This window comes from Psammomys obesus, unplaced genomic scaffold, assembly GCF_907164565.1.
Source record: "Psammomys obesus unplaced genomic scaffold, mPsaObe1.curated_primary_1811, whole genome shotgun sequence".
Taxonomy (NCBI): domain Eukaryota; kingdom Metazoa; phylum Chordata; class Mammalia; order Rodentia; family Muridae; genus Psammomys; species Psammomys obesus.
The window spans coordinates 1,470,993-1,493,492 of NW_026596406.1; the positions used below are offsets into that span (position 1 = coordinate 1,470,993).

General features: G+C 41.3%; 2 protein-coding genes across 5 annotated transcripts in view; one reads left to right on the forward strand and one right to left on the reverse strand.

Moving 5' to 3' along the window:
- Positions 1-16,857, reverse strand: part of Gtf2h1 (general transcription factor IIH subunit 1) — a 27,772-nt gene extending 10,915 nt beyond the window's left edge. The window contains exons 1-7 of one of the 2 annotated variants that reach the window (XM_055597672.1): positions 16,417-16,855; positions 10,438-10,606; positions 7,886-8,078; positions 6,875-7,037; positions 4,810-4,903; positions 3,126-3,275; positions 2,925-3,004 (exon numbers count right to left, since the gene is read on the reverse strand). In XM_055597672.1, the coding sequence (XP_055453647.1) occupies positions 2,925-3,004; positions 3,126-3,275; positions 4,810-4,903; positions 6,875-7,037; positions 7,886-8,078; positions 10,438-10,591 (834 nt within the window). In that variant the 5' untranslated portion in view covers positions 10,592-10,606; positions 16,417-16,855. Of the gene's footprint in view, positions 1-2,924; positions 3,005-3,125; positions 3,276-4,809; positions 4,904-6,874; positions 7,038-7,885; positions 8,079-10,437; positions 10,607-16,416 lie in introns of both variants that reach the window. The other variant, XM_055597674.1, reaches the window with a different exon arrangement.
- Positions 16,858-16,955: 98 nt separating this feature from the next.
- The window catches only part of Hps5 (HPS5 biogenesis of lysosomal organelles complex 2 subunit 2), a 35,529-nt gene continuing 29,984 nt past the window's right edge, over positions 16,956-22,500 (forward strand). For 2 of the 3 annotated variants that reach the window (XM_055597607.1, XM_055597609.1), the window contains exons 1-2: positions 16,956-17,155; positions 21,033-21,199. In XM_055597607.1, the coding sequence (XP_055453582.1) occupies positions 21,092-21,199 (108 nt within the window). In that variant the 5' untranslated portion in view covers positions 16,956-17,155; positions 21,033-21,091. The remainder of the gene's footprint in view (positions 17,156-21,032; positions 21,200-22,500) is intronic. The other variant, XM_055597608.1, reaches the window with a different exon arrangement.

The following is a 22,500-nucleotide window of genomic DNA, read 5'->3' on the forward strand; positions in this document are numbered from 1 at the left end:
ACTGGGCATGGAAACAGGTGAAACCCTGGGCTTGCCTGCCTTTCAGCACAGACTACCCACTGAGAGATCTAGCACACATTACCAGGTCAGATCTGATCTAATGGCCTGGCAGATGTGCCAACTGGTGTAGCAGGCATCAGCATTACGGTAACTGCTTTCTGAGTTTCAGGCCTGATCCACAGGAAGTAACTCCTGTTTGACACAGCAAACAGATCAAGAGCTGGTGGCTCGAGAGACCATAGGCCCAAAGCAGAACCCACATGGCTACACTGTCTTCTGAGTACCTCATGTTCACACTCATATATTGTGTCGACAGTCTTTGCCAAAGAAAATGACGACCATGCAACCACTTATTTATTTATTTATTTATTTAAAGCATTGGTATTTTGCTTGTATATTTATCTGTGTGAGGGTGTCAGATCCTCTGGATGTGGAGTTATAGACAATAGTGAACTGCCACGTGGGAGCTGGCAATTAAACCTGGGTCCTCTGGAAGAACAGCCAGTGCTCTTAGCCACTGAGCCATCTCTCCAGCCCCCATGGAGCACTTCAATCTTTTAATTTTTTAATCTTAAATCTTTAAGTCTTTAATCCCAGCACTCAGGACGCAGAGGCAGGCAAATCTCTAAGTTTGAGGCTAGATTTACAGAGAAACTCTATCTTGCGGGTGGGGGAGGACACTGACAAAAAATCCCAAAATAATTTTTTAAAAAATTAACAATTTTTTGAGATTATAATATAATTACATACTTTCCCCCTTCCCTTTCTTCCTTCCAAAGCCTCCCATATACCCCCTTCCTGCTCTCTTCCAAATTGATGACCTCTTCATTAACTGTTGTTACATACACATATATATGGAAGCTTCCTATTGTAGAGGGTGGCAGTCTTAAAAAAATAGTTGAAAACAAGGGATGCTAGAGAGCCTGGCCCTACATAGGCCGTGTATTTAACACCTCGAAGGGAACACTGTGGAAGCAGGGCACAAAAGAGTGAAAGCGTTGGAGGGTGGAGAGGCATGAGGCACTAAGGCGTCCTTTGGGCATGTCGCCACCACTGCAGCACAAGGACTTCATACTGGGAAGGAGGAGGGTAGGAGGGGTTGGGATGAACAAGAAAATGCATCATATCCATGTACACGGCTGTCTAAAGAAATAGAAAATAAAAAAGGTGGAAGTGGAAAATCAGTAACTGAGGTTGGCCCTGCCTCTGAACATGTGTGTACACACACACAGAGAATGAGAATGAACAAGCAAGAAGATGTAGACTCAACTCCTGGTTTTATAACATTTTCCAGTTGTTAGTCTAGACAGGTGACCAACCATCTAGAGTCTAACTATAGACTCCACCACTCCAGCAGTTACCCCTAACTCCCCTATTTGTTTTCTTCACAATTACACCTTCAAAAACAAACAAACAACAACAAAAAAATGGCAGTACTCTTTTCATCTGACAATTTTGCCCATCAATCTGCTGTCAGTGAAGTGTAGGTGTATGAGGCTGCCTATTCTCGTTGCGTGGCCTTCCCTAGTACACGGTAATTAGTAATTATTTGATGAACTGCAAAGACTCAGTAAGCCAGTTCATTAAGGTTAGGAAATAAAGGAGCTAGGAGGGAACATGACCAATATTACTGGAGGGGAGGTGGCTCAAAGTTACTAAGCAAACATTAACATTTTTAAATAAAATACGGAAGAGCCACAAACAGGTTTATGAGGATCATCATAAAGGTCTGTTTCACTCTGCATGTAAACTGTCTAAGCAGAGGGACTGCAGAGATTGTTCAGGAGTTAAGAGCATTTGCAAAAGGCAGGCCCAATTCCCAGCACCCATATGGCAACTTAAGTTCAGCTCCATGGCATCTGATGCCCTCTTGACACCCGCACACACACAGCACACATTCAGACAAGCAGGCAGGCAAACAAACAAACAAACAAACAAACAAAAAAAAAAAAAGAAAAAATTTCATAAAAAGAAAGAAAAAAATCTAAGTAGTAAATACTAATCATACAGTTGGATAAATGATTTAAGAACTTTGGAATTAGATGAGGGCTATAAGGGACTCATCACATAATCAGTATTTAAAGAAACAAGCAGGAGGCCTGGAATCATAACCTGTAAGGGTTAAAACACGGAAAGGCTGACAGGCAGTCAACAAATGTATGCTTATTTACTAATATTCACCCACATTTCTTCAGATTAAAATTTTATTAGAACAATGAGCTGAGTCCACTTTCTAGAGAACTGCTCATGGGAAACCTTAAAAATTATTTCTGAAAACATTAAGCCACTCAAAGATCTCAGTTCTCTGAGGCAATGTTAATTTACTTATTATATAGCACATGTGTATGATTTATGTGTATGAGCATGGGTGGTCATGTAGAGGTTATAGGACCACTTTTGCGAATTGGTTCTCTCCTACCACTGTGTGTTCTGAGGTTCAAACTCAGTTGGTCAGGCTTCTGAAGCAAGGACTTCCCTCTACGAAGCCTCTACTAAGGATACTCACTGGTATCCTAAGACAACTTTACTAGCAAAAGGCAGTATCCAAAAGCCTGTCTTCTTGTTTTCAGTTTTTTGAGACAATGTTTCTCTGTGTAGCCTTAATTGTCCAGGACTCCTTTTGTAGACTAGGCTGGCCTCAAACTCAAGAGATCCCCGTCTCTGCCTCCCTAAGTGCTGGGATTACAGGTGTGCCCGACAACAGCCAGCTCTTTGGTTGTTGTTTGTTTCTTTTTGTTTTAAGGTATGGGGAATCAAAGCCAGGGCCTACTGCATACTGAAAAGCACTCTGACAAGCTAACAGCATTCTGCTTATTTTAGGATATTATGCATGGATCACCTAATTTAGCGCATATTTAAAATACAAACAATACTGAAAACCAGGAAAAGATCATTTTGTCTCTACGCCCCTTTACTGCTCTTACCTCATCTAATGGTTTATCTTCCAAAGCTGTCAAATCTAGCATTGGGTTTTTCACTCCTAATGAAACCATTGTTTTTAATCCTAGAAAAAAATCAACGAAAACACAGGTTCAAACCTCATCTTTTTCAGATATATTTTAAGAGTTTTAATAATAGCTCCAAAAGTCAAGAATGGCAAGGATGACTGTCAGGTGGCCACTTACCCTTTTCATCTATTTTGGCACATTCTGCAAAGAGATCCTTTGATCCTGTATTTAGTCGGTCCCTGTGAAAATAATGGGACTGGAAAAAGCGTGTCCAGAACTCCTTTTCTGTCATGTTGTGTGGTACAGTTTCTGCATATTTCATTTTTACTGTGGAGGGGAAAAGTCCACATAAGATATCTTACATAGTGAGTTCCCATTTCTTAAGAGCCTTATAATTCTCTCTCTCTCTGTTTTTTTTTTTTTTTTAATAAGATAGGCTTTCTCTGTGTAGCCTTGGCTGTTCTGGAATTCACTCTGTAGATCAGGCTAGCCTAGAGATCAGAAATTCACCTACCTCTGCCTGGGATTTATAAGGCATGTATCAACACTGCCTGGCTAGAACCTTATAGTTCTTAATAACTGACTCACATGACATTCTCTCTTACCTTATGCACTAAAGAATTAGAAATATGGAATAAAATTTAACACACTTAGGTGAGGCACCATTTATGAATTTTCATAAACTATAAACATCATTACACACCACGAAGATTTCTTTTTTCAGTAGCAAACCTGGAAATCAGACCCGACTAATACAAGTGTTAGCTGGCGGGAGGAGAAAACTTTTAACACCCACAGCACTGCCAGCTCTGTGCTTCAGAAGTTCCCAGCTCAGAAGCACTCAGTGTGCCACTTACTGTTTAGGTGGCCCCAGAGCAGGTTATTTTCTTTGTGCTTGGTTTCTTATTAAGAAAATATCAACAGTACTTATTTTACAGGGTATTTATGATGATGAAATGTATATTGGAAAGGTCTCAGAAGCATAAACACTACAGTCTACACTGATATTCTAGAACCCACAACCTGTGGGTTGTGAACCCTTTGCTGGGGGTGGGATTGCCTCATATCAGCCTGTATATCAGATACTTACAATATGATTAACAACAGTAACAAAATTACAGTTATGAAATAATTTTAAAGACAGGGGTCACTGCAATATGAGGAACTGTATTAAAGAGTCACAGCATTAGGAAGGTTCTAAAGGTAGCAGGCAGGCATTGCTGGGCCAGTGAGACAAGACAGTATCTAGCTCAAGGAGCACCATTTAGTGAGAAGAGTAAGTGAACAGTGGCTTTCACTCTTGGCTGTGTATCACAAACCGTCAGAGCAGGGGTTAAAGGATGGGTTGGGAAGGTCACTCTGCACAAAGAGTGTGGGATGAGTTGGGAGTGGGGCAGAACGGCTCACTTACTAATGTCTGTACAATTCATTTCACTCCACTGATAGGAAGAATGACAGTCACCACACATGGACTAAAGACTGTACATCATTTACTGAACCCTTAGCACCTACTATGTCAGAAACTAGGAAAAGTATTTTTACACATTCTATTGTATTTAATCAGGAATAGAAGAAGCTCTTCATTGATATAGATAGAATTCACCTAAACAATTTCTTTAATCATCTAAAGTTAAAAATCAGTAATTGAAGGTCCTGGAGAGATAGCTCAGATATTAAGAGCACTAAGTGCTCTTCTAGAGGTCCTGAGTTCAATTCCCAAAAACCACGTAGTGGCTCACAACCATCTATAGTGAGTTCTAGTGCCCTCTTCTGGTGTGCAGGTGTACAGGCAGGCAGAATACTGTAAACACAATAAATAAATAAATCTTTAAAAAAAAAATCAGTAATTGACTCTTCTCACCTGCTGGATAGGTCCTAAATATAGATTCAATGATATCAGAAGTTAAATTATATCTCAAACCATTACATCCATCTGTTTGGGGCCGGACATCAGCCTAAAACAAAGACCACAAACATATGTACATGCATACACTTGTTAGATATTTGCAGATTATGTCTAGGTTCCCAATGGATAATACAGAGGTGAAACAGTTTCTGAGCAAACTGCAGAGACAGCAAGCCCCACACCAACTGTATACCTAATGATAGGGTGCAAAGAAACCTAGACTTGTTATCAGAGTCCAGGAGTCCTGTAAGTCTGCTTCTCTGAAGCCTGGAAGAGCCAAACAGACATTTTCAAGAGTGGCCAACGTCGGACTCTACTACAGCTTTAAAACAGAAGTCATACAGTTGCCAGGACCTCTGTGAACCTTGGCTTACAGTAGTGAAACAGACACTGGCTAAGTGGTTTTCTTAGAAAAGACTTTATGAATCTGACTTACCATTCATCACCCAGAAACGTTCTGAATTTTCATAACAGCTACTCAGTTTTCAGTTTGTTGAGACAGGGATTCTATGTAGCTAGGTTAGGCTGGAACTCTATGTAGCCCGGGATAGCCTGGAACTCAAGATCCTCCTGCCTCTGTCTCCCAAGTACAGGGATTACAGATATACACTACCATTCCTGGCCTCCTGTTCAAAAATTTGTTGAATGAGTAAATACTCTTTTCATTCTTTCCTATAAAAAAATCACCCATTTCCTAACTGAACAGATAAGGTAACCTTAATTTTTCTACTAAATGTTTTATAGTCTTAATTTTTCTAAATGATGGCACCCTCTGTACATTTAACTGTGTACTATGAGTAAAACACAGCAACCATTTTATAAAAGTACCAGACCTGGGAGTGGTGGCACACATCTGTAATCTTCTCTTGGAAGCAGAGGCAGGAAGATCACCTGTAGTGTGAGGCCAGCCAGGGCTACACAGCAAGATCCTACCTCAATGTAAAAAATACTAAGTGTTTTCTTAGAAGACTATCATTGACAACAAATTTTTCTTTCTTTTTGAGACAGGATTTCACTATGCAGAAGTACTGACACTTACATATATAGCCTGGGCTTCCTTGAATTCAGAGATCCTGACTCTGCTTCCTAAGTGCTGGGATTAAAGGTGTGTGCCACCACACCCAGTGACAACAAAATTTTCATTAATTTACTTCAAAGAAAATGACAAAACTTTCAAGAGAAATTGTTTTTTGGCCTGGGAAGATGATTCAGTGGGTAAAGCAAGGGAAGATTTGAGTACTGATGGCCACCATAAGTTGGACACTATGGAGCATGTGTAACCCCAGTATAGGTACAGGCAAATGGGAGGCGGAGATAGGAGGAACTCTGAAGAGCATGGGCCAGGTAACCTGGCATATGAGCAGAAAACAAAAGCTCCCAAACTACTCACAGGACACTTGGCTCAAAAAAAAAAAAAAAAAAAAAAGCAGAAGCCAAGGACAAATACCTTAAGCTATCTCTGACCTCTATATGCAAAGCACGGCACATGTATGTCTGTGTTTACAAACACACACCGAATCCAGAGGCTTTTCTTTTGAGACATGTTCTCAGAGAGCTGAGTGTGGTGGTCTGAATGAGATGTCCCCTAGAAGTCTTAGGCATTTGAATATTTGGTTCCTAGGCTGTTTGGGGAGGACTAAGAGGTTTGGCTTTCCTGAAGCAAGCATGTCACTGTGGTTGGGCTCTGAGGTTTCAAATGGACTCACACCAATCCCACAGATGGCAGCTTTAGCTGTTGCTCTAAGAAGCCTGCTGCCAGGCCTTTGCTCTACCATCACAGACTCTAACCCTCTGGAACTGTAAGCTCAACTCTTATAAGTTTCCTTAGTCATGGTGTTTTATCATAGCTATAGAAAAATAATTAAGATTTTGAGACTGGCCTTAAACCACTGATCCTCCTGCTTCTTCTTCCTAAATGGTAGTATTACAAATATGTTTTCCTAACCCCTAAATGTGCCTGTTACAAAAATACTGGAGTTTCCTATTTTTCTCTTTCATAAATCTAGAAAGGTCAACATACCAGAAATGCTGCAGAAATGCCAACATCCTGCTTGTGACTGGAAGCAGAACTATCTGCTGTATTCACATTTAAACGATTGGCCCAGAATTCCTCAGCACTGATCACTTGGCTGACAACAAGGTCTTTATAGAGCTGGAATAGAACAGGATCTTCTTGGAGCATTCTGGGGACAGATAGAGCAAACATAATTAAACTTCTGTGATATTCACAAGACTACTTTCATTTTGTGATGATTGAGCGGCAGAAAGTCATTTGATTAAATCATTTTTAGAGTAATAAATCAAGTACAAAGGGAAGTTCGAAGAAGCAGGCTAAATCTTCTAAGACAAAGAATTGGTCTTATCCATTTTTGTATCCTTGCAATGCACAGTCCACTTTACACTTGAACAGTACTATATTCTTCTACACACAAAGGTGAACAAGAGACTGACAGAACTCCCAGTGTTCATTCATCATTTTGACAAGCATAAGGAATGTAAGTACCGATAACTTAGATACTGTTAATGAAACAATCTCTTATCAGAAATCTTCATTGCCTTTCTATCTCAGTGTTTCACAGTGTGGAAATCTTCTTCTTCTTATTATACTAATATTTTGCCATTGAAGAAAGGCTTTACTGAGGATAAGAAAACATAGAAAAAGGCACACAGAGAGAAAGACCCTCAGTAAATTAGAGGTGGGACTCAGAAGTCTGAACCCCTACAGTATGGACTCTTGATTCTATTATTCACAAACATACTACGAATAGTTTACTATCTTCTCTATAATACAGAACTGGAAAAAGAAAGCAAAGAACCATAGTGTTTTGTAATGCCAGGTCTCCTAATCAAATGGTAGCCCCGATGCAGTAACTTTTGGGGCTACGTGGTCTTGTTTGCCTGAAGTCACATAGTAAACAAATGATAAAAGTGGAGACTCAGAGCCAGAAATAGCAAAGAGCCCATTTTCCCATAGAAGGGAGGCTCTGCCAAGCACACTGGGAGATCGGGGAAGCAGAGTTTCCACTCTCACCTGTTCTTCTCTTCCAGCTCTTTATTGGTTTTCCGCTTGAACTTGGGCAGCAGCTGCTGAAGGAGGTCCTTCACTGCATCCCGCTCTTTCACTGCTGTGCTTTCGTTGGAAAAGTGGAAGTTTGTTGTGTCCCCTGCATGCAGGACCAGCTGAAGTTGTATTTTAGCTTTTCCTTCTGGACTGATTTTCTGGCCTAAAAGAAGCATGAAGCTAACTAGATGAGGATACCCACACTGTAACCCTAGCACTTGGGAGTTGGAGGAAATCCTGGGCTACAATACCAAGCTTGAGCCTAGGTTAGACACAGGAGACACTGCCATGCAAGTCTTTACAAAAGTAAATCAGGGAGCGTGGGGGAAGACAGACGAGACACACAGAATGTCTCACTTTGTATTCCAAGCTGGCCTGAAACATGGAACTTTATTTAGTCTACACTGGCCTCAATTTTTGATGACCCCATTGGCTCTACTGTCTCCTGAGAGTTGTGATTACAAAAATGTGCCATTTTACCCAGCGTGTCTAAATAGGTTTATAAACCTTGAACAGACATTTGGCCTCAAAGATGATGCTTCCAGACCAACAGTTTAGATGAACTGTTTTAGCAACAATACATGCATTTAAATCATCAGCCTTCATGTTGCATTATTCTGTCCCTCCAAAGCAATCACATAATCACTTTTTCCTAGGCCTTCTGTTTGTGGTTTTATTTTGTTTTGAGACAGGGTCTCACGAAGTAGGCAAGGTGGCCAGGACCTAGAATTTGTAATTCTCCTTCCTTAGCCTCTTATGTCCTGAGATTAAAGGCATGTACACCACTTAGAGAAGTTACATTCAGATGTTTAAAGACACCTGTAATTTTCTGAAGTTGCTACTATACATGCCTGTAGGGTACATAACCACTGCCTCACCCTTGCTCTGCTTTGGGCTCCTCTCCTAAGAAGTCATGTCCTTTGGGAAAAAAAAAAAAAATTCTAATTATGTATTATTTATAATTACATGTATGTGTCTGTACATATGAATGCAGATATCTGAGGATTCCAGAAGCATCAGAGCTGGACTTGCAGGTTGTTGTGAGCTACCTGCTGTGGGTGCTGGAACTGAACTCGGGTCCCTGAGAAGAGCGATACATGCTCTTGACTGTTGAGCCATCTCTTCAGCCCATGTCCTCTGGCTTAATTAGCCAACTTCTGTTATGACAGAAACACACCACTCATTTTCCCTTGAACAATTTATCATTTATAACTTTCAATGGCTTCTTTCAGAATGGGAATTTTCCCAAAAGTAATTTAAGATGCAAATTGTTCTGATACTGCTCTTGACTGGGGTATGTACTCAATGCTAGTATTATGGAAAAGTGGGGGATTCACATATCCTTTTTATATACTGTGGGTATAAAAACATACCTATTGTAAAGACATAGAACTTACTTTGTATTTCTTTCTTTCTCTTTTTTGGATAGGGATGTGGGGAGGAGAGACGGTCTCCCTACATAGCTCTGGCTGGCCTGGAATTTGCCATGTAGACTGGCCAGTCTCTGCACCTTGAATGCTTAAGTAAATGCTTACACCATCCACTCAGCCTTTTATTTTCTACTTCTAAGTAGAACTACTTATAGGTAGTTCCCAGGAACAAAAGGAATTATTTTAAATATTTTTCCTTTGGGAAATTAAGAATTTAAGTTATTTCAAAGGAAAAAAGGTAGAAAATTACTCACTTCCAGCATTCAAAGGGAGTTAAATCTCCGAGAAAGAAGTGGTACCTACACACAAAGGATGCCTACCTAAATGCTCAGAGCTTTCCAGTTTAGGAAGTAACATGGTGCTTTTCCACAGATAAGACTTTTATCTATGAGAAAACTTATGTCGAAGGAAAGAAGTAGCTCTACAAACAGCCACAGCTAAGAGTTTACTCTTATTCAGGATCTTAGGTAAGGGCCTTGGTAAGCCACTCTACCACTGTGGCTAAGTGGCAGAGTGCTTGTCTAGCATGTGAAAGACCGGAGGTTCCTATCCAGTAGATAAATGTACAGATTAGAGGTTTGTGGAACTGTAGAAATCATTTTCAAATGAAAGAGTCCAAATTTCTGGTGCACTTAAACCTACTGTTCAACTGCACAATATTATACATACTGAATAAATAAATTAAGAAACAACCTTGCAAATACAGCAAAATGTATTGATTTTAGCCTTTATAGTCGAACATTCTTGGGCAGGGAGATACAATTCAGTGGCAGAGTGTGTACCCAGAATGCAAAAGTCCTTGGATCTGATCCTCAGTACTTCCTATTTTGACCTCAAAAGCTGTATATTTCTCCCATCTACCTCCATTATAAAGTTGAGTCTATTTTTTCAACAGATAATAGCCATAATACAAAAGACTAATTATAATTAGATAACTTGCCTAAATGCAAAATTCTGTTGAAGGGATAATTGGCGTTATCTATCAACCTACTTACAAACCTCAAGAAGATATAAGCACACATTTCTATAATGTAAAACTATCTGTAGTAACAAATTCTAAACCAATATTAGATGTTAGTATATAAGCCTTACATTTAATATCTGCATACATATGGCTGATTGTAAATCTGTCTTTGCCTTCAGGTGCCCAAGCAATTCTTTCTGCCATGAGGTACAGTGCTCCATCCTGCTTCTTCTGACGAACCTTCTTTACAATCAGCAATACTTCTTCAGATGAAGTTGCCATGACAACTGTAAGGTGCTAATGGAAGAGTAGAAGAAGAAAAACAAATCAATGACATCAATTTGGGTTAAAAATGAAAACAAAAAAACAAAAACCAGTTGTACAGAGCTGGAGAGATGGCTCAGTGGTTAAGAGCACATGCTGCTCTTTTTGAGGAACCGGGCTCAATTTCAAACACCACATGGTAGTTTATAAACGTGTTAGTTTGAGGGAACCTAACACCATCTTCTGCAGGCACAGCATGACTATGGCACACATACATATGTACACGCAGCTAAAACAGGCATAATAACAACAACAACAACAAAAAGATGTACAATTAACACAGCAACAAAAGGCATACTGACTGCTTTAAAAACTGTGTATGCCCACATACCATAACCCAAAACAAATGGAACATTTCTGGAACATTCCCGTTTACCTATGAATGTGGGCTTGTTTCTAGTCAATTCTTTCTTCTCTCAAGTAGTTAATTCCTGATTTGTATTGCCCCAACTTCACTTAAGTACAGGGATCATTATGGTACGCTATGAGACATGTTAGTAATCTTAGTACTTGGGAACATAAGGGAGGAGGGTCATGGTTCAGTGCCAGTGTGTGCTACAGGAACCCCTGTTTTAAAAGGAGAGACAGAGAAAGGGCCTGAGGAGGAAGCAATGGCAGGCAATACAAGGCGCCATTACAGCTATTATTTAATCATTTAGTCCTACTTAATAATCCTATGAAGGGGCTCTATTGTCAGTTAGATTTTATAGAAAAAGAAACTCGGTGTGAGGTGTCAAGATGCTTCCCTGACACAGTAAGTAAAACTAAGCGTCTGTGTGGGTCAAGTTGACCGCAGGCTACACTACGTATGTCATGCATGTTCCGCATGCATGACGAGAAGGGAAGCAACAAGCTGATTTTCCTTCCCTGACTAGCTACAAGTATGTATTTTTGAATTGAGTGAGGTGATGACCTGAATTAATCCCTGGGTCCCACAAGGTGACAACAGAAAACCGATCCCTGATAGCTGTCCTACGACTTCCCAGGTAAGCTTTGCTTTGTGTGCACACATGCACCCACAGACTGCATAAAATGATCAGCACGTAGGAGGTGGAGGCAAAATGATGGCTGCAAGTTCCTGGCCAGGCTGAATATACACTGAGTTCTAGGACAGCCAGGACAACATATAGGGATACCTTGGCTCAAAGGGATTAAAAAAAAAAAAATCCTCCCAACAGTTGATTCTCTATAAAACCAAATGAAGAACATGTAGGGAAGAAGAACTAAAACAGCATTAGTTACTTATAATTCTGCAAGGAAAACATTTTAATTTATAAATGTTGACTTTGTAACATTTATGGAACTTAAATACTTCTTTTTTTTTTTCTGAGACAAGGTTTCTCTCTGTAGCCCTGGCTGTCTTGAACTCACTCTGTAGGGAGCGCCCCACGCACCTGCCACCTGCCACTGCCCTGCATCTGTTAAATACTTACTATCAACTTTGTAATAGTCATTTCGGAAAACTTAAATGCTTACCCTGGCTGTAGAATGTAAAATGATATTGTGTACCGCATAAAACACATTTTAGAAAACACTAATCAAAACCTGTGGAAGATGGGAGAAAAGTTAGGAGGGGGTTATGTTTAATCCAGTAATGTTAAACAAATCAGTAGTTGGAAGGATAGCAGCCATGAAAGAGCCTATAGCAAACTTCCAATGAACTGTGTTTGGAAAATAACCGAAGCAAATGGGGTAAAACAAATCCTGAAAGTCAAAAGTTCGATACATGGATAGAACTTACTTTCAGTACTTAACCATGGCCCTTCCTACATAACATGAAAACCATCACCACTAAAATTTATTTAGGGAAGGGCTGAGATGCAGCTCAGAAGTTGAATACTGGCACAACATTCTCTAGGTCCTGGGTCAATCCTTCCTCCCCTCCCATTAAAAACTAAGAAAAAAATTAGACAAGTTATTAACAGTGGGCACAACTGTCGATTGTCTCAGATAATTTGCTTGCCCAGTTTCTTTGGTCATCTGTAGTATACTGTTAACTGTAAAGAGGATAAACTTGGGAGAGCTAACAGATGCACTGGGTCCACTTTACAATGGCTTCTGCGATTTTTCAAAATTCTTGGAGGGAGTTCCTTGGGTTCTTCTCAGTAGAACTCTGTAAGAACCGCAGTTGTTTCTTTTATGAAAAATATTGCTGTAGGCTACTTTAAATCCAATCTGGTCAATGAAGAAATGTATTATTGTATGAAATTATCTGTCACAAGGCTTCTTTATAAATTGACCTGCTAGGAAAGGGATGAATGCATTCCTTTACAGTTAAAAACCTTGCCTGAAGCTGCATGCGTATGTCTTTGTTCTCAGACTTGATACATTTTTCTCTCACCTCAACTGCTTTTCATTCATTTTTTGCAGTTGATTCTAGTTTTTGAGGTTACTGCTGTTTTCTAGTATTCTCTACATAGCACATTATCACAACTTGAACTGATTTCTTAAGTAACTCTACTTGAAGCAGTGCACTTCCTCAGAAGCAGCAGGATCTTCCTGGGCCTGCACCAGGTCCTTTGAATATATTATACCTTCTAGTTCAATGTTTTTATGTAATTCCTGAGTATGTGAACATGTGGGTCTGTTTCTTGTGTCTTCTCTTGGGCTCTTTTCCTTCTGTTTGTTTTATCCAATTCTGACATATTACTTTTGTTTTATCTTTTAAATTTTTAAAATTATTTTTTTAATTTACATTGGTGTTTTGCCTCTATGTATGTCTGTGTGAGTGTCAGATGATGTGGAACTGGAATTACAGATAGTTGTGAACTGCCATATGCGTGCTGGGATTTGGACCTGGAACCTTTGGAAGAACAGTTTGCTTAACCACTGAGCCATGTCTCCAGCCCTTGTTTTATCCTTTTGTAGTATACTTTACTATTATACCTTAAAAGCCTGTTCGTTTTCTAATGAGAGATATACAGGGAATGGATACAGATGTGAACTGTAAGGAGCAAATGGAGGGGAACCCTATAAGGACATATTATGTGAGGAAAAAATATTCAACAAAAATTAAAGTCATTTACTAATAAAAAAGGAATATTCTCCAAAACCAAGATTTTGCAAATAAGTTTACAAAATTAAAAGTGTGGTACTTTTCAGGAAAATGTCTGAATATGTGCTATATAATATATTTGCTTAATGTTTAACCATGTGAAGGCATGATTAAATATCTTATAAAGACACACCTCATTTTTCAAAACTATAAGCATTATACTTCAAAAATCTGCCACAAACAAACTCTACTTGTCTTACAGTCTCCGAGTCATACTGGAGAGGTGTCTGAGCTCTGTGCAGTAGGTGCAGCTCGTGTGCACAGTACCATGCTTTCCTTAGAGATGGAACCCAGGAGCGAATTTCCACTTACATCGCTCCCCTCAGCCCTGATACCCCTGAAATGGGCACCGATTAGCATAACTATTTAACACTGCTGTTACATGTTTCTTGGAACCAGAGCCCAATTTGGTGTTTTGATTATGTGCATACTTCAAATAGTTCTCTTGACTTTCAGATGTTTCTGACACACTGGATATCACAGCAGGAACTCTATGACACTGACAGCCATGGGACCGTATGCAGTGCGTTTATCTTCCAGCATTAAACATGTATGTGGGAAAAACATGTAAGCTTCAAAGGGCCAAGGCTGAGTGTCTTGTATTCATTACAATACAGCAGCCAGCAGCACAGGGTAATCCTCCTAAGAGTCTAAGATGGATTTGTGACGTCTAAATAAAATGTTTATTAAAGGAATTTGGTCTCGGCCAAACACAAGAAACCTATGCACATACTTCGTCAAGTCAACTACAGTTTTTCACTCACAGACCAGAGTGTCATTTCTCACAAAGATTCCCAGAATTAGATCCTGCTTGAGAAAGAAATGTCAGGAAAAATTTGTAACAGTTGAACAGAAATCTTTAATTACAATCTCTGAATTTCCATTAGCTACCTTCTTTTCCAAAGTATACAGGAAGATAAACTCCTTTTCACTCTCGCCTCCTGGAAAGGAGTTTTACAAGAGTGAGCTGTATCTACAGATACCTGCTCAGGGACATCAAAGGCAGAGGACAGAAATGCCAAGTTCAAGGGCAGTCTAAGGTATATGCTAAGATCTGAGCTTAAAGAAAACAAGGAGTAAAAAGAACTCTAGAATGCTGCTTGTTATCAAGCAATCAAAAAAAATTTTTTTTCTAACCAGTGCAATAATACAGGGAATAAAACCTTCGAAGTATGAAAAAAAAGTAACCATAATGGATGCTGGGATTAAAGGTGTGAACCACCACAGCGGTACAGGTTGCTTTTTTGTGTTGGAGTTCCAGTCAAAAATTCATGGGAGAAATGTGTCACTTCTTTAAAATGTTTGAAAATCACTGAGGCTTGAGAGATGACTCAGCAGTTAAGAGCGCAGGCTGCTGCTCTTCCAAAGGACCCAGGGTTCCTTTCCCAGCACCCATCTGTAATTCCGTTTTTTTTTTTTTTTTAGGATCTGCCACCTTCACACAAACATACATGCTGGCAGAACACTAGCATACATTAAAACAAAACAAAACAAAACAAAACCAATAACTAACTTAAAAAAAGAAAATAAAATAACAACTCTGGGGGCAGAAGTGGTGGTTAATGTCTTTAATGCTAGCATTTGGGGGGCAGAGGCAGTCGGATCTCTGTGAGTTCAAGGCCAGTCCAGTTTACAAAACAAGTTTCAGGACAGCTAGGGCTGTTACACAGAGAAAACAAAAAGTCTCACAAGTCTGGATGCTGAGAATATTTACTGAAAGGAAAACCTTATTGTGCTTTTTAAACCCCTCAGTTTTCTGTACCCAGACCTGCATCCTTGCTTATCAAGCAATCCACATTGAGCTATACCCATAGTCCTCTATTTTTCTTTGCTGGTTCTGGGGATGAAATTTATAGGCGCCCAGCAAGCACTCTTAGCTTTAAGCAGCATTCCTGACTCACAAACTTGTTTTTACCGAATTTTAAACTCAAGTCTTTAAACGAACAACAAAAAACCAAACACCAAACGAACAAATCAAAAAAATCAACAAAGAAAAAAAACAAACAAAATTAAATTGTGTATATGTAAGGACACAACTTCCGGTAATTGGTTCTTTTCTTCCACCACGTGGGTCCCAGGGATGCAACTCAGGCTTGGCAGCAAGCACCTTTACCAGCTGAGCCATCTCACTAGTCCTGGGCAAGTTTTAACATCTCTCTCCCACCCTTGTTTTACAGATGGTAAAATGTAAGCGCCAACTTCGCCTTAATTTAGCCTCTAAGAACACTGGAGAATTTATAAAAATAATCACGTTTCCGTGTATTGACGGTCCACTTTCCACTACATGACTGTCAAACCGGTCATAACTGAAGCTGGGTGCGTGGCTCACGCTTTAATAACAGTTTGAAGAGCGGGATGACAGGTAGAAGCAAAAAGGCACGCAGCCACCAAGGTGAAGGCTTCTTTACAGAAATCGAAAGACTCTCCCGGGCAGACTTCCTAACGGGAGGGGCCGCGGTGACCCGGAGAGGCCTCACTTCCTTCGCTCTCAGGAGGTGGGTCCGACCGGGTTCCAGTCCCTCTTGGCGGAAGAACGGAATGCCTTTAGTCAGTAGATGGAGGGTCGGGGCACCTCCTCACCATTCGGGGTAAGAAAGGCAACCCACACAGCCCGCGTGCGTGGCCGTGGAGCCTACTACGGAGATGGGCAGAATCCACGCCGCCCCGCGCCCCCGGGCCTGTCAGACCCTTACCGCCCACCCACCCCCATTCTTCGCCCTGAACTTACCGGGTGGGGGCTGCCGCCTCCGGCCTCGGGTGCGTGAGCCGCGTCCTGTCGGGTCTGGCTCCGCCGCGCTTCTTACAGCCGCTGCAGAGACGAGACTGAAACCCAGCGGCCGCAGCCGTCGCCACCGCCTCTGTTGCCGGAGGGTCTCGCCTCCATCGCTGGCTGCGAGGGCGCTGGGGGCACGTGACCGGAAGTGCCAGGGCGGGCCTCCGGGCCACGTGACCCCCCTGTGCGGCCGCCATGACACCTTCCGCTGGCTCCCGCCCTCCCCCACCGACGCCCGCCTGTTTCGTTTCCCCTCTCCGGTCTCAAGTGATGAAGAGTTTCGGGGATTCGGTTCGGCTCGCCTTCCTGCCTAGAGAGCATCCGGTCCGGATCGGCGGCGCGTCCTCGGCTCGAGGCGGCTCTCTGACTGCAGGCCGCAGGGAGCGTAATCGCGATCGCGGCCGGAGGGGGAGGGAGCACGCGCGGGGAGGGGCGTGATCATCACGTGACAAGGAAGTGCCGTTAACAGCGCTTTCCCCTGCCCCTGGCGCCTCTGGATGACGTTGCAAGGGCGGGGCGGGGCGACCGCTCGCCTGCTGTTCTGGTTCCGCTGTCAGCGCCTGCCGAAGGTGTGTGGATCCTGCCCAGGGAGGCCGTCTGAGCCGGCTAGTCAGCGCGCAGTTCCGTGAGCCGGGCTGGGAGAACCTCTCCTCCAGAGCGACAGATGCAGTTTAAAGTCACTGCGGTCTGAAAGGTAGCTGTGCTTGATAGGAGCGCTTGTGGTCAAGGGCTGTTCTGCTCATCCTGCATCTCCAGCGGGGCCTTCAGGGTCTAGGACACCGTTGAATGAATGTGTACATGAATGAGTGCATGAGCGAGTCGTTAATTTTTCCGAGGCAGTTATCTGATCATTCCTTCTTGGATAGGAAGATCTTATGGAAATAAAGTCTATTAATTCCCTTTGCTTAAGTTTTTTAATTTTTTTTTTTTTTACCTTTGTCTTTCCTTTCACGCACCTTGTAGGTACGCTTTGATTTGCTTTGGCTTTGTGAGCAGCAATCACTGTCTACCACTCTTGAATCATCATCAAAATAATCCCAGGAAGTGGAAGAGTGTTTCACTTTTTCGTGTATTCTGTTTTCGTTTATTATTGGGGGAGGAGGTGGCATGGCATACACAGAGGACAACTTTGTGTAGTTGGTCTTTTCCTTCCATCTTTCTGTGAGTTTTGGGGACCAAAGTCAGGTCACCATGCCTGCACAGCAATAAACCATCTCTTGGGCTATTCTTTTTATTTTTTTATTTTTATTTTTTGTGTATTCTACTTTCAAGCGTAGTTTGTTGTGAGTGTTGTGACTTTTGGAAAAACCTTTTTAAAAAATGGTAGATGTTCACTGATTTTTGGCAAGAACTTGCCATCTTCTAAAAGGCTAGAGTTAAAAATTTTGTTTTTTGATCTGACAACACACAGAAGTAACATTTAAGTTCAGCTTTTTGAAAACGTGAGGCTTATTAGTTTGAGAATATTTAACAAACAGCATAATAAAAACTACATAAGTTCACATTTATGGAAGGAAAGAAGAACAGAATACTCTTCAATAGCTGAAAAATAGGAGAGAGAGTAAGATGGGAAATGAAACTAAAAAATGAAGTAAAGATGAGATCACATGGAAAAGGAAGCTATTCTTTGCTTGTTGCTACTACTTGTTTCAAACCAGTTTTAAGTCTTTTCTATTCAAAATGTCAAGAGAGAGGCATTCCTTTTTCCCACAGATTTACTGGGAATGCCTCACTTTCACTTCTTTATCACTCACTCCTTACTTTTAAATTTGTATTTTCTAGCATCTGCCCATTGTACTTTACAGAAATTGTATAAACTCTCCACACTAAATCCTTCAGTGACTTTCTGTGACCTACAAAATTAAGTTTAGGTTTCTTGGCATAAAGTTGGAAGTGGTTTGTACCTTGAACCCAAATTTGCATTTTATATTTAACCAAGGACTAAACTTGCATTCTCCAGAAACATTCAGCGCTTTTCCATTTCTCCTGTTTCAGCTCTACCTCCTACCTTTTCTCCTTCCCTCCCTATAAAAGCTGACCTGAGAGTAGTGTTACTTCTTTTGGGAAGTTTTCTGCATGTTTGACTTCCTGTTATCCTTTAGGAAACTGTGTGCATGTGTATGTTATTTGTGACTTTCTCTTTATTTGACTAGAACTGATTTCTGGAATTCTTTTACTTATCATGTCTTCACAACTATGCCTACTAGTTTACTAACTACTAACTACTCAATAAAATAAGTGACTGAAAAATAGTTTTCTTGGATAAGGAATTGTTAAATATTTTGTGTATAGTCATGCTTAAGTTTTTCTTGTTTGTTTTAGAATACAATTCTTACAGAAGTTAAGTTGTATTAAGAATATATTATTAGCAGAAAATAAAGCTGTATTACATGTCTATAATAATAAAAAAAATCACAGGGAATAGCAGGGACCCATTCTGTGATAGAACATGTGTCTAGTATAAAGACGTTGAGTTGAATTCTCTGACACCACAGATGTAAGAAAAGCCTGGGGGCTGGAGAGCTGGCTCAGAGGTTAAGAGCACCGGCTGCTCTTCCCAAGGTCCTGAGTTCAAGTCCCAGCAACCACATGGTGGCTCATAACCATTTCTAGTAAGATCTGGTGCCCTCTTCTGGTGTGCAGGTGTACATGCAGACAGAACATTGGATACATAATAAATAAATCTTAAAAAAAAAAAAAGAAAAGAAAAGGCTGCAGGTGCTTCTGTGTGTTTTACCACTCACTCAAAGGTGTGCTCTAAGATTAGGACTTTGTTTTGTCCTCTGCTGTTATCTCCACAACAATGTCCAGCATGTAAGTGATGCTTGGAGCATATCTGCTGAATAAGTGAATGCGCTTCTAAAATAGTGGGGAAAGCACACATCATAGAAAAAAAACAAACCGCTGCTTCTGAATTTTTCATGGCATCTGTTCGCCTTAGAATGTTTAATTATTTTTATTTGTGTGTATATTTGGTATATGGATATGTGTGTGGGGACACTCCTGCCCATGTGCATGTGGAGGCCAAAGGTGAATATCATATGTCCTCCTTGATGTACTTTCATGCTTGGCTTCTATGTGGGCCCTGAGCAGCCATACTCAGGACCTTATATTTATGCATGACACTCTTTACCCACTGTGTCATCTTCCCAGCTGCTGCTTCTGTTCCTCCTCCTCCTCCTCACTAACTTGGTGGGCAGCAGAAGACTGAGAAGTTAAAATTGATGAGGAGAAGGTTTTGAAGCTGCTGCTGTCCCTCATAGCTGCTTGACATTAGCTATGGTCAGCTCCACTGTGTTCTTTGACATGGACATTGATGGCAAGCCCTTGGACCCATCTCTTTCAAGCTTTTCCAGATAAAGTTCAAAAGACAACAGGAAATTTTCTATGATCACTGAAGTGATTTGATTATAAGGCTCCGGCTTTTACAGAATTAAACCAGGACGCGTGTGTCCAAGTGGCGACTTCACAGACCATCACGGTGTTGGTGACAAGTCTAGGTTTTACTGTCGTGAGGGTTATGGGAAGCTGAACTTGGAGCTTGCAGATTTTAGCATCATGTCCGTGGTGAACTGTGCTGGACCAAACTCAGCGCTTCCTCGTTTGTGTGTGCATTCTCAGAACTGATGGGAGGGCAAGCACGTAGATTTTGATCCTACGAAAGATGACTTGACCATCTTTGAGTATAAGATCACCAACCTCTTTTCTCTTTTTCCATGGAAATTGGTGACACTTGACCACCTCCTCACCAAAAAGAAGAGTAGTTGAACAGATAAGATGTCTCATTTGGCATTTATTGCCTTGTATTCTTCCCCTGCTCATCTTTCTCTTGTTTCTTTTGTGAAGGCCTTTATTCTGTCTTTTTTGTTTTTAATTTAGGGTGTTTCTGTGAGTGAGTGTGAGTGTCACAGAGTGTGTGTGGAAGCCAGAGAACTTCTGAGTCAATTATCTGTCTAGCAGGTGTGATTTAGGGAATAAATTTGGGTCATTTCAGACTTGACAGTAAGCAGGTCTGGGCCATCTGGCTGTCCCTAAAGCCCTTATTTTTTGTGGTCTAATTCTCTGTACCTCACTTCTCGGTAGGTACATTCACTCCTTTGGCATACACATGAAGCTCCAGCTAGACTAGAGAGAAAGATCCAGAGGCCTAGTCTCATGTTCAGCACTGTAAAATTGTTGGAAGATACCTAAGGTTTGATGACGAGGCTTTATCATTTGAGGCCTTTACAAAGGTTGCCTCTTAAAAGCTTCCTGTAGACAGATGATTTATGACACAAAGAAGCACAGTGGGATTACTACCTTATTCTTGAGGAGTTTGGCCAGTTTTCCCTTTAAATCCTACTCTGTCCATTATTAAATTGTTCCATAGTATAGTGGGATGGGACTGTGGAGGGACTTGGAAATCCAGGCCTAAAACTCTTGAGAGTCAGGTAACGACAAGTGTGAATGAACCTTTGAGTGTAAATGGTACCTAGGTGTATCCCCACCTGAACTTCCAGAGATGGTTGCCTCTTTCTGTTGAATGTTAATATAAGTTGAATGAGTGGTGATCTTAAATTGTATTTTTGCAGGTTTATTTGAGTGAGAACTCCTGTGTCTGTTACAGAACAGTCTTCATCTTTCTGGCTAGATGACTTCTGTGCCAGTGATACCAGAAGCCTACAGCCATGTCCTTGCAGAGTTTGAGTCCTTGGACCCATTACTCACAGCCCTGCGGCTGGACTCCAGTCGTCTAAAGGTGAACTTCTGTTTTGAGACAGACCCTCACGTGGCCCATTTCGTTTTCATAGCCATGAGTTCATGCTCTGCCATTCTCGGCCCTGCTGCGAGTTATTTGTGCTGTAGCCTGTGGTGCCTTACATGGAGCAGTTCTTTACTTTTGAGCTATCATTTGACTCTTCCTCAGTTCTGGAATGTGATACTGATAACTGTCTCAGAAAGTGACATGCTTTACGGCGTCAAATCAACATACCCCATTATGTTTTAGAACAGCATGAACTACTGCTGTTAGGCCAAGAGGAGGACTTTGATGCAGCCCTGCAAAGGGAGGGGATAAGCCAAAAGCTTGTGGAAATTACCTGGTTTCCTGAAACCTCAGATTCCTGATTAAACACAGGGGTGTCACAGTGATGAATAAAGTCTTCATCAGTCTCAAATGATTTTTATTCTTTTTTTTTTTTTTTCAAGACAGGGTTTCTCTGCATAGTCCTGACTCTCCTGGAACTTGCTTTGTAGATCAGGATGGCCTCAAACTCACAGAGATTCACCTGCCCTTTCCCTCCTAAGTGCTGGGATTAAAGGCATGTGCTACCACCATTCAGCCTGATTTTATTTTTAAACTTTTGCTGCTGTCTTAAATTACTTAACCTCCTGCCTTTCCTTTCCATCCTTTTCTTTCTTGGCCTTTCCATTCTTTTCTTTCTTTTTTCTTTTCTTGTCTTTTCTTTTTTTTAAGACTAAGTCTCACTCTGTGGCCTAGACTTGTTGGAACTTGCCTGTGCAGCCTAGGCGGGCACCACTCTCATGGTGATATGCCTGCCTCAGCCTCCACAGTGCTGATTGCAGGCATAAGACGGATGTCCCAGTGCAGATCTCTGCCCTCTGAGAAAGGGAGAAGAGGGACTAATAGCTAGTGCAGTCAGCAGTGGTGGAGGCCAATACTGGAAGTGTTTTAGCTGCAGGTTACGGCATACTTTACTGTCGTCCATAGTGGGCGTTGTGGAATTCTGAGTGCTCGTGGGAAAACAGGAGTCTCATGGCCTCAGTTTCTTCAGAGCACAGAATTGTTCTTGGAATGTGTTTTCACGTTCCTCCCAGGGGTAGTGCAGAGGAGTGAGTTTAATTCAGCTGCTGTTATTCATGGGCCTCTATGAGAACATGTTTTTGCCATGTGTGGCCTATCCTTGTGATTGAACACCTTTCTCATGTGATTCTTCTTAACTCTCAGAATATAAATTGTCCACTGCGCTGAATAAAGTTAGCTGTTGCATAAGACGTTAGCCCTCCTCATATTTAGGCCCTGTTTTCCAGGTTCACACT